Here is a 12,237-nt window from a genome sequence, read left to right as displayed (position 1 = left end):
CGGTGTGTGGTACTCATACGCCACTACATCCAGGGTACGGTGTGCGTATTTTCCGTATGTCCCGTTTGGGGGTGACATAATGCGAGTTTCGAAAATTTTCCCGTCATTTTTATTGCTGTTGTTGCGAAAATACAAATGGTCTTTGGTTCATATATAAAACGAAATGAGCATTGGAAATACAAGCGAAAACACTTAAAAGACATCTTTGGATAAGTGAAATTTGTTCCATTTTAATATTTACGCCATAATCCATATCTACTCGCAACGTGTAATATATGATATACGTCATTGGTATATAAATCAGTAAAAATCAGTCGTGCAGAGGTTTTGTGACTTTTCTTTCGGGACACAAGCTGTACAGGTGTACCGTGTGCCCCTCAAAAAGTACCCCCCTTTGAAATCAGAGCTTTTGTTTTGCTTGTGACAGGGTATTTTTGAAAACTACATAGTGATTTCAATAGAGGGGGTTTTTTGGGATACATTGTAAAAAGTAGCAACGTGCTATTGAAATGAAGCTTTTGTTAAAATTTCTATAGTAATTAGGTTGAGGCTTCAAATGAAATCTTGCTTTTAATTTTTGCACCCATGGGTTTAGCATAATAATAAGGCATTCAAATTCTACAGGGTGTATCAAAAAAAAGGAGACCTTTAGAAATCAAGCTATAGTTAAAATTTGAATGCCTTTTCAATTGCATTTGCACATATGCTGAACCGTAGTGCGTGAAATATTGATGGCATGCATGCATACATTAGAAAAAGGAGACCTTTAGAAAATGAATTGACGTTTGTACAAAAGATTGTCTGCTCCTGGGAATTTGAAAATAACTTTAATAGCATAAGGAAAAATAACGACCCAAAAATACCGTAATTACTCGAATAAACGCCTCCCTCGAATAAACGCCGCCCTCGAATTAACGCCGCAGGGACAAGCAAAAATATCATTAAACGCCGCCCTCAAATAAACGCCGCAACCTTTTCGTCATTGCGGCGTTTATTCGAAGCATTTATTTATTACCACAGTTCAATTTTCCTATATAATTATATAAATAGAAAAGACACATAACTTTTATTCTTAGTCACTTTTTGGGGATTGATTGTATTGGTTAAATTGGCGTTTAAATTACACACTGAAATTCAGAGTTGTTACGAGTTTGCAATAAACGCCTCCCTTGAATAAACGCCGCCCTCGAATAAACGCCGCATCCTAATTGCTAAAAATTTAATAAACGCCGCGGCGTTTATTCGAATAATTACGGTATTCAAATGACTAAGCGCAAATGACTAAGCACAAAAGCAATAACAGTATGCATGGTGGATTGTTTTAGCTGTTCCTTCAAAACATGAACAAATATTTGTTCATTAGTTTTTAACACTGCGCGCGAGTATTAGGGCTGTTCACATGAGTTAGATTGACTTTGAATCCGGAATGGCTCAGTATCCCATTTCACAAACCCTGGCTATTAGTAAAATGTTTACATGAGTCAGGAATGAATTACAACTTGATCTGACATGCACAGATTCACTTAACATTTCGATCCGAATTGAAAATTACTGATAAATTGAACATCAAAAGAACTGAATGTCATGGACCATGACCTCAAACGTGGCCTCCATTTATCTCAACACAAACTTCCGTACGCTTGTGCATATCGCGAACTGCTTTTCTGATGACGGCATGCTGGGTAGAAGTTAAGACTACAAAAACTCTTTGCTCTGAAATAAGTTGAACCATTTTTGTACTGGTAGTTTGCTTAGTCATTTGAATATTTTTGGGTCGTTATTTTTCCTTATGCTATTAAAGTTATTTTCAAATTCCCAGGAGCAGACAATCTTGTGTACAAACGTCAATTCATTTTCTAATGTATGCATGCATGCCATCAATATTTAACGCACTACGGTTTCAAATGTGCAAATGCAATTGAAAGGGCATTCAAATTTTAACAATAGTTTGATTTCTAAAGGTCTCCTTTTTTTTGATACACCCTGTACAAAAGCTTGATTTCGATAGGGGGGACTTTTTTATGTACCCTGAATATAAAACGCCTCCACTTTGAAATTTCCCAAGAAATCTTTTTCTAATTAACAATTAGTCGCCGAAGGCGAGGTGATTACAAGCCTATATTTACTGAGCCGAAGGCGAAGTGAATATAGACTTGTAATCACCGAGCCTGAGATACAACTGATACACGTGTTTATTTTATGAATATAATTTTGATTTTGAGTATTTTCAGCCATGTTTTTTTGGGGAAAAGCAATAGTTACTGCTCAGACTGCTCTGAGCAGTAACTATTGCCTCAGAGTTACTGCTGAGGGAGCCAATCAGAATGCTCAAAGGCCATTTTTCAATACTGAAATTATACTAAAGCACAATAAAGGGCAATGAAGTTAGGTCATTGGGAGGGAAAACATTGGTAGAAATCGCAGAGCTTCAGGGTAGCATGATTGTGGGCTTGCTTTAAAAATTAATTCTGCATTCGGGTGAATGCTCCGAGGGTTATAGGCCTGTATCTGTGGTTCGAGCTGGTTGAGATGGACTAGTTCGTCCCCCCCCCCTCCTCGTTCAGTCGACGACGTGAAAATGGCGTGGCATTTCCATATTTGGGCGCATCACGCCATTTACTCGCCATTTTCACGTCGTCTTTGACGTTCACGTCCTCATGTTAAATCGCCCTAATTGCGAAGAGGCTAGGAACGAGCCAAGTTTCCATATAAGGAAGTGAAGGCTTGCTTGTTTAACATTCCAATATTATATTGATAAAATTGTAAATGTTGACTGTGAGGTTTTGTCGATTAAAAGTGACCATCCAGCATGGAAGCGGCCGCCAAATTCACCTTCAGGGCTACTGCAGATGATGAACTTTCCTTTGAGAAAGGTTCTATCGTCAAGGTGAGGCAGCATAACGTTTTACGCGAGAGATTTAGTGTGTTATTTTATGGGGTGCCCTGTCCAGTTCAGTTTGTTGACAATCGATTTTAATCACCAACTTTAGGTTTTAAACATGGACACTGATCAACATTGGTACAAAGCCGAACAGAATGGTAATGTCGGTTATATTCCAGCCAACTACATTGAAATGAAACCCCACGAGTAAGTAAAAAAAATTATATTATGTAACGACATATTCTTAGCTTCGTAGATCGTGAGATGATGAGATCAGCAAGTTTGATAAATGGTCAATAATGTCTTTTGTATTTGTTTATATTTATTTTTAACAGTCCGCACAATACTAAAGGATATAAAATGAATGATGGGTGTTATTATACATATATTTCGCTTTGATCTTCTTTACACTCATTAAAATGGAAGCAAAAGAGCAAGCAGGAAATTAGATCTAGTTTTCTTGGAAGGTCGCATCGTCTAACTGTGTAAGAAGTCATATTGTGCACACATACACCGGATCGTTGATAGTATATTACGTTTATATGAGCATTTTTGGTTTTCAAAATTGAGTTAGTTGTAAAAAAATTTGACCATGTATTTGAGCCTAGTCTATAGAGAGATTCGCTAGAAATTTGGCAATTTAAGTTTGTTGCATCCGTTTTGCTGCATGAGGAAGACAATAGATTTATAAAGCATACAACAGATGGCATAATCTTGCTAAATAATCTAGCCATACTGTTGAACTGTAATTTTTACAAAACATTTTAAAACATTTGTTAATGGTGGAGCAATTTCTACATGAAATTTTCGGCTGTGAATGCCTAATTCATTCAATTTCCAGTCCATATGTCTATTGATATAAGCCAGCACAAATTTATGGCCTCTTTTTACAAAATATTGGGCTTGTGTTGGTGATCTATTTGCCTGATTAAAAGCTATTTTCAATGCTAATAATTTAATGGAAAGGCTAAATTTCTCCCCTCTAAATGTCTGAATATTACTGTTACATTAAGATGCAAGTAATATCAGTTGTTATTCCACTAGCAAAGTTGAATTGTCTGCTGTTTGTCAATCTAAGTTGTCATGCTTATAAGATAAAATCTTATTAATAAAAAACCTTAGATAGACTTCCAATATCTGCAGACAAAGCATCTTGAAAGCTGCTAACATAACGGAAAATGTTGTCACGTTTGTTACAAAGCTTATGTCTTGTTGTAGGACCCTGTAGGTTTAAAAACTTAATTTAGTTTGGGTTATTCCTATACTTCTTTGGGTAAACATTGCACAGGTGCTTGTCCATTTGCTTGATTGCAATGAATATATTGCTATGTGAAGTCTACATCTTGGGAAAAAATTTAACTTCTGAAGGTTGTAACATAAAGTAGGTGCAAGTTTGCCAATTAATAGACACTAATGAAACTGAAAGCTTTGTGATGAAAGCATGGTTGTAAAAATGGCAAACAAATATCAATGCTGAAATAGATATGCTTGTTCATAGGCATTATACAAGCAGCTATCAAACTGTAACCTAAATATACCTGTATTGATCACATCCTTCACCGATTCCTTAAATTGCTATGGCTGTTAAGCATAGCTGTACACAATCTCATTCAATTTAAAATGAAAGGGTTGACTGCTTTGCATCTGATCAAGATATTAGGCTGGCAAGTGAAGAAATACGTTGTAATAACATTGTGAAATTCATTTTTCTCTGTGTAATGAAAATCCTCAATTTAACACTACATAGCCTTTAAATGTCGTCTAAATTAGTTTTTGTGTATCTCAGCAGCTGGCTTGCAAACAGAGTTTAAACCATTCTACTTTAAACAATGTATTTATAGTGGACATTTTTTAGTCTTGATATTATTACATGATATAGTGTGATTGTATAAATACTTTGTTGCTTGAGGTATATATAGAATTAGACCACTGAATATTAACTAGCTTTATGTGATGAATACACTGATAGAGACTGGGTTAATGGGCCACAAGTCTTAATCATATATTGTTATTCACAATCCAAAATTTCAGGGATATTTAATCCACAATATTTATATCCACAATCTGTTTTGTAAACACTTGAGCTTCTGATTCGATCCTAGCAGTCGTAAAATCAAATGCAGGAGCTGATACAATTCAGGTACTTTTGTACTTTGGTACAATTTTGTCAACTTTGAATACATAATTTCTGACGTTTTTGTGAAATAATACTTAATATGAATCACAGATATCACAGAAGCAATATTGAAAACATTGTATGTAAAATTACAATAATCTATAGGTAATTTTATATACTATATGTACGTACTGGTTTTTACTCATGTCCATCCAGTCATTCATGATTTTCATGATTGCCAAGTCATGATTCAATTTTATTTAACTTTAATTAATAGAATATACTTTCAAAAATCTTCCAATATTCACCACAATATTCAATATTGGAATTTGCCAGTATGGGAAATTGCCCTGAGTAATTTCCACATACCTTGCTAGTAAAGAAATTGCTTTTTCTATCGAGAATGTTAAGTAAATTAATAATTATCATCAATAATTACCATTAATAATAATACCATTAATATTGGCTCTTGATTACTCCAGGCAATGTGACAATTAGGGGATAAGTGCTTTTTTAGTTAAATAGTTAAAGGAATTGAAACATTTCTAATGATTTTACCATTTGTTGAAGGAGGTGTGTAGTATACATTGTAGAAATTTCCCAACAAATTTGAGGCAATTAGTATTAATATATAGATTAAAATCAAATCAAAAACTTACTGTAAACTCTGTAAAATCTATGGTATTAAATATATACACATTCATCAAACATTTAAAGACCAAATCACTGACACTCGAGTACAAATATACATCTACTCTTCTCATGGAACAATTCAGAGTGATCTGGAATAGTGGTAAAGGACTGGGACTAGTTGTCAAATAAAAATCTATTTCTCAGTTGTGAAAACTTGTGTCTTACTGTCTCTTGAAATATACTTTATTTCGATTTCAAATTTATGTCAGGCCTATTGTTCCTATACCTTAACGTAATTACAACATTTCGACTAGTTTTATAAAGAATAACAAAAAATAATTGATTAAATACTGCAGAATGGATTTCTATTTCGACAACCTTTCTATGCGCTGACAAGCTAAAATTTGGTACTCTAAAAATGCACGTGTGTTACAGATTTATAAATATATAATAATATAAAAAAGTATTAGCTATTTACAGACAGTAGACCTTTTAAAATTTATTTTAAATTGACTTTTTACCGATGCCCATATTTTGTTTAGGGTTGGTAAATTTGTATGTAGACGTAATCATGCGATGGCGAGTGCAATTCTAGATTTAATATGATAATAATACGAGTACTATTATAAATTATTAATACAATTGTAAAATTTTAGTAGCGCCTTACCGCAAGCTTTTGGGACATAATTTTCAATGCAAGCATTATAATAATTATTTCTTGTTAAAACACAGTCCTGTCAGACTTTTATCCAATATTTCGTACTTTTGGCAGTAATTTTGTTTTCCTTTCCGGCCTTTTTAGCTCCTCCAGAAATGTTTAGTTTGTATGCAAATATCTTTCCGCCATTTTGTTTATTTCGGGAAAAAAATTGTGCTCTAGCGCAATTAATAAAATAGTTGTACTCGTCTCGACCAATCAGCGTACAGTAATTTTATCATAGTAAGGCCTGTTATTTCGACACAGTATTCTTCCTGCCGCGGTTTAAATGTAATCGCTTGCTTTCAACGGCCAGGCCTGGTAATAATCGTAACTATGTAGCTGGAACTGTGTGAATACTTTTTGTTGTTATTAATCGACTTTTATACTCAACCGTAGTTGGTTCCACGGCAAAATAACAAGAACAAAAAGCGAGGAACTGTTAAAACAGCAAACACTTGATGGAGCATTCCTAGTCAGAGAATCTGAAAGTTCCCAAGCACAAGGTACGGTGCAAGACGATCTTCCGAGCAAAAAACGCGAACCTCATTTTCCCATATTTGGCGTAACGCAACGGTTGTGCCCGCCCCCTTCCGTAAATCAGTCACTTGTGAGTCCCATTTTATTTCACTAAATGTTTACGACTTTTGACTACACAATCGCTATCTTCATATATAGCTATATTTGTCACAGAATAAACTCCATTACATTGCTAAGATTATGCGTCTAAAGAATCGCTGTGAAAACGCTATACAAATTTATTGTAGAAACGTACTAAAAGTTCATAAGCAATCCAGCAACAGGTAGCTGCCCACCTGTTTCTGGTCGTAGCTCTATTCCCCGATGTGCTATCAATACTTTATAGTCACATTTTCTGTTAAGGGCTCTCCCCCCAAACACATTACAGCCATACCCATATTTTATACTCACCCATATTTCACACCCATGCATATTGACGCCCATGACCCTCTCCAGTTAACCAGAGTCTGGTTGTGTGGAATTGACATTGTCAGCATAAAGGACATCTTTTGTCCTTAAAAAACTGAGGTAATAACATATGCTACACATGGGGGAAATCCTCACATTACCTTGTTACTTATCCCACAAAATATACGCATTAGTACCCTACTGAGAGAATTGAGAGAGACTCGCTCAGCTTCACCGAGTCTCGATTTCGAGTTGACCAACCAATGCAATTTTGCCGCCATTATTTCATTATGTTGTGAATCTGTCTAATGCGTTTTTCATTTCGCAGGCGATTTCTCCCTGTCAGTAAGGTAAGTTATAGAATCAACTGGATGGATATGTTTATGCTGATTCTATCACAATCTTGAGGTTTGAAGTTGAAAAAACGTGTTTTTTACGCAGGTTTAACGGAGCGGTGCAGCATTTCAAAGTGCTTCGGGATGGCGAAGGAAAATATTTTCTTTGGGTCGTCAAATTTCTTTCACTCAACGAGCTAGTCGAGTATCACCGAACATCGTCCGTGAGCAGGACACAACAAATATTTTTACGCGACCTTCAGACGCAAACGAATGACCAGGCTAAGGTAAAGCGATTGAGTAACGTGATCTTTTTATTTTTACAAGGATGCGATTATACCTGAGATAAATTCAATTGGCGGCCATTTTGGAAGCTAAAGTGAAATTGACTGTTGATTACCGAGAGCCATTTGATTTCACCCCCTTAAGACCCATTTGCACTATGCGATTTTTCGTAGACGATGCCTACCCTGGCGTATGTGATTATGTGAAACGTGACATTTCAAATCAGTTCCGCCCTGAATAAAATGAGAAAGATTGCGACATGGGCGCTCTTTTGCATTCGTCAGAATGATAATGCCGTTCGTATAGTAATAGTAATCGTACAGTCTTAACGAATCGTTTAGTCTAAACGTTCAACTAATCCTATAGTTTCAACTAATCGTCTAAATACCTTTATAAATAGAGAAAGTTTTGTGGGGGAGGCCACCTGACCCCCAAAGAAGACCCAGCGAAGCCCTTTATTTTAACTGTTCCATCTTCTCTGTCGTAGGCCGTATTCACAGTGAAAGCACTATTTGACTTCAAACCTCAGGAGGAGAACGAACTCGAGTTCAAGAAAGGACAAATTATCCAGGTTGTCGAGAAGGACGACGCGAACTGGTGGAGAGGGAGACTGGAGAACAGGGAAGGACTATTTCCTTCAAACTATGTTGCAGTACAGTAGACCAGCGATAATATATTATTGTAGGCGAATAACTGTAGAATACCCCGGTTATGCAAGTTTGTTGTTTTGCAATGCAAATGAACATTTTTAAATGAAAGCGCATTTAGAAGCAAAAATCTAGTTTGTTTAAGCAAAAAGTTTTTTTAAAGCCCTGTTAAATTTTTTTTACATATCTTCACTAAATCGATGAACCGGCCTTGTTCACCTCTCAAGTGGTGCGAGACATCTCAAAAGTGCAAAAATTACATGCAAAAAATGGCTTCAAGTTGGCGGCGAAATAGCCGTCAGTTATAGTTCCAGTCAAAATACAGTTCACTGCATGTCATTGTAATGAACGAATTTGTGCCAGAGTGCCACATGCAGTACTCATTTCCATTTTTCAGAATCGTATTGTGTAAATGGCCGTAACTGAAAGAAATTGGTTTGAAAAACTAATGAAAAGCAATTCTTTAGTGTGTTGGTGTACATTTCAAAATGTTCGCTCTGTAAAGGTCTTAAACTAGTCAGTAGAATACAACTTGCTGGTGTGGGGTATTCCATAGTTAATACAAATGTAGCTTAGTGAAATAGTGTATGATAGAAGCAGCTGTATTGAATCCAAGCAAACGCAACCAAGATTATTCGTGCTGAAACTGATTGTCAGGAGAAATGACTTGGTGTTTTCCAAAGGAAATCCGAAATTAAGTCATAACAACTTGCATGCACACATTTTCCACACGTGGTGACTTAAAGTCTTTCTAGCAATTACATTGCGTATACTACTTCAAATTGCCATGACCAATATATGACTGGTTACTTTAAATTAACCAGACCTTATATATTACAGTGAGTACCTTTTATGAAGATGTTTTGTGGTTGAATTCGAAAGAAAAATTGGCCTGTGACATAGTCGATGACTCAATGGCGTTCCTTACCGACCGACAATTCTAAAATATTCGAAAGAGTTTTAGAATATGTGAATTCATAATGTACAACTGGTTTAAAAATTTCAAATTTTGAACAAAACAATTCAGTTGAGATTTTCCGTGATTGTTTCATGATACAAGATAAATCTATTCGGTTTAACCTCATATAACCCATACTTAATTGTCTTCTATTGTTAGAGCCAACCAATCACAAAACGTCTTCATATCGAGGTAAGGTACTGATAATTTTATTTTGGTGTTATTTCCTATTGGGTGCACGTGTCACCGTTGGGTCATTAACCTCATATCCAAGGTGATGGGGGATGCCATCACAGATCCTCCAAATTCGGTGAATCCCGGTGTTTCTATCCCCCTTTCTCCCTTCCTCCCCGCCGCTGAATTCCCAGTCAGGTGTATTAACTTCTGGTGATTAGCCAAATGAAATAAGCACCATGAAATACGGTTTGTCACTACGATATCCGAAGAAATAATCTAGAAATATTTTTCAAATGGCCTGTGTGTATTAAAATAATTTAAAAATTCGTTGTTTTGGCAAAATTCGTCATAACTTAGCCCCGGTTTACACTCATCAAATTTTCTGTGATCAACGTTGAAATTTTTAAACAACAAATCCTAAGTTTTAAAAGATTTATTGAAAATACTGGAAGGAACTGTAACACTAATCCATACTAGGTTATTTTATCCTAATATTCAGTTAATAATATTTAAAACTTTGGATTTAACAATTCCAAATTGCAACTGTGATCACAGAAACTTTGACAGTCTAAACCGGGCCTTAGGCTTAGTCGCATGCAAGCAGGCCGGAGTGAATACCTATATGTGCCGTGCAAGAGCGCTTCTAGTTTTGGTAGAATTTAAAAGTATATACCCATTGCTCAATTGTACTATACCTAAACTGGTAATATATATAATATATTAGGTAGTACGCATCTGTAGACATATTAAAATGAAATTTTCATACGTTGTAATGGCTGTAAAATGTATCCTATAAATAAATAAACGGCTCTATGAAATAGAGTAATATGTCTAGTGTAATAATTTGGCCCTTAAAATCAGAGATTGTCTTTCATTGTTAATCAAACATCAATTTTTCAACAAAGACTGTTTTAAAAAAATTACGCGCTTTATAGTTACGCAAATCTTGTAAACCATTCTGCTGAAGATGAATCGATCTTGATTCGAAATGTACAGAATAAAATTCGTATTATTCTTTCATTTTTCGGAATTACTTTAATTTTAAAAAAATAGCTTGTAGAGTAATCTGTTTAGTGTAATAATTTAGCCCTTATAAAAACTTAGATTGTCTTTCAATTGATGTTAATCAAGCCTCAATTCTTCAACAAAGACTGTTTTAAATAAATTAAGGTGCACCGCATAAGTATTTAATACTGCAAAGCTTTCGGTCCGTTAACCCGGACCTTCATCAGCGGAATGCTATTGCACTGATGAAGCTAGGTCCGCGAAAGCTTTGCAGTAATAAATACTTATGTGGTGTACCTACAAGGTAATTTATTTATTGTGATATCACCATGCAAAATTACAAGAATATTAAGACTATTTTATAGTTTTTCAAACCATTCAACTCTACTATAATATGAACACTGGAACGATGACTGACTATTATTTTTGCCGGCATTTTTTTAAAGTCAATTTTAATCCTCGTTGAGTACCAGTGCCAGTCTTTTCTATTCTTTCAATTTTTATTCTCTTATGCCACCCAAATTGGCTTCAAAGTTTGCGACCGAGTTATCGTTCTTGTTCACATGGATGCATATTTGGCTTATAGTTCAAGTTCTATACCACGTTGTTGAAACACTTGCGTTGCCTTCCGGTTATACGTTTTTCTCACGCATGTACAGACACGGAAAATTTCTATACCTAAATGGGATTATTTTTATCTGTTGTGCTTGTATGGTTTCTTTCCAGGGTAACTATAACAAATATGTTTATATTTTACGTGCATGGTCTATAAGAACCTTCTCGTTAATTGAACAAATAAAGTGTTAATCCCGGTGCCTAAATCCTTGACGTAATACGGCTGATTTCAATTGCAACCTAGGGGTTTGACAGGTTGGAAAACACTGCACTTATGGAAAACTATAAATTTTTTCGATACTATATATGTTAGTTATTTCAGGATGGAAATAACTGAATGAAATTTCGACTTTTCCGTGAGACATCTTATTTACCTCTTACGTTATCCGTAAAAAGGGGAATCAATTTACGTCGTTACTGAATAGACATACGACAACAAACAACTATATCTCTGCTTGAAAAGATTAGAAGTGCAGTATGTAAACAATCCCTAATTAATACCATTCAATTCAATTCAGCGACATTGTTTAACAATGCACCTTACTCCTTAGTGTTTGTTCATTTCGGCCAAATCTATATCATATGCATAAATTATCGCATTTAAGGAGGTTTTTTCTCATTTATACTGTAGATCACACCAGGCTAATCCAGTTATAAGCGGAGAGAGAAATTGAAATTAGGATAGTTTTAAATCAACACTCGATGCATGCATTGATACAATTTTTAATGCGTATATAAAATGTTTCCAAACAAACGGATTCATTTGCATTTTTGCCATTAAATTGTCTTCTCGCAACCATACAACCATGCATACAGTTCGTTTTAAGGCTACTTTCCACTCAGGAAAATTCTCCTTTGGATCGGAACGGACAGGAAAATTTCCTTTGAATAAACGCCGCCTGAGAACTCACCGACAAAGAAAATTTTCCTGCCCGTTCCGATCCAAAGGAGAATTTTCCCT

The 12,237-nt window shown here is 35.4% G+C and overlaps 1 protein-coding gene across 1 annotated transcript; it reads left to right on the top strand.

Moving 5' to 3' along the window:
- The first annotated feature begins 2,709 nt into the window (after positions 1 to 2,709).
- Positions 2,710 to 10,524, top strand: LOC114536200 (growth factor receptor-bound protein 2-like). Its single transcript, XM_028557521.1, has 6 exons — positions 2,710 to 2,887; positions 2,991 to 3,088; positions 6,727 to 6,833; positions 7,583 to 7,604; positions 7,696 to 7,876; positions 8,362 to 10,524. Exons 1-6 carry the CDS (start codon positions 2,810 to 2,812, stop codon positions 8,533 to 8,535), a joined length of 660 nt encoding a protein of 219 aa, XP_028413322.1. The 5' UTR covers positions 2,710 to 2,809; the 3' UTR covers positions 8,536 to 10,524.
- The last annotated feature ends 1,713 nt before the right edge of the window (positions 10,525 to 12,237 follow it).

Source organism: Dendronephthya gigantea, unplaced genomic scaffold (genome assembly GCF_004324835.1).
Source record: "Dendronephthya gigantea isolate DGI-Jeju-01 unplaced genomic scaffold, DenGig_1.0 000132F, whole genome shotgun sequence".
NCBI lineage: Eukaryota > Metazoa > Cnidaria > Anthozoa > Malacalcyonacea > Nephtheidae > Dendronephthya > Dendronephthya gigantea.
This window is presented reverse-complemented; position numbering and strand designations above follow the sequence as displayed.

Bases quoted from the DNA above. Each gene is read 5' to 3' on its own strand.
- LOC114536200 (XM_028557521.1), top strand. From the start codon at position 2,810: ATGGAAGCGGCCGCCAAATTCACCTTCAGGGCTACTGCAGATGATGAA. The intron at 3,089-6,726 runs GTAAGTAAAAAA...ACTCAACCGTAG, and splicing joins ATTGAAATGAAACCCCACGA to TTGGTTCCACGGCAAAATAA. The intron at 7,877-8,361 runs GTAAAGCGATTG...TCTCTGTCGTAG, and splicing joins AAACGAATGACCAGGCTAAG to GCCGTATTCACAGTGAAAGC.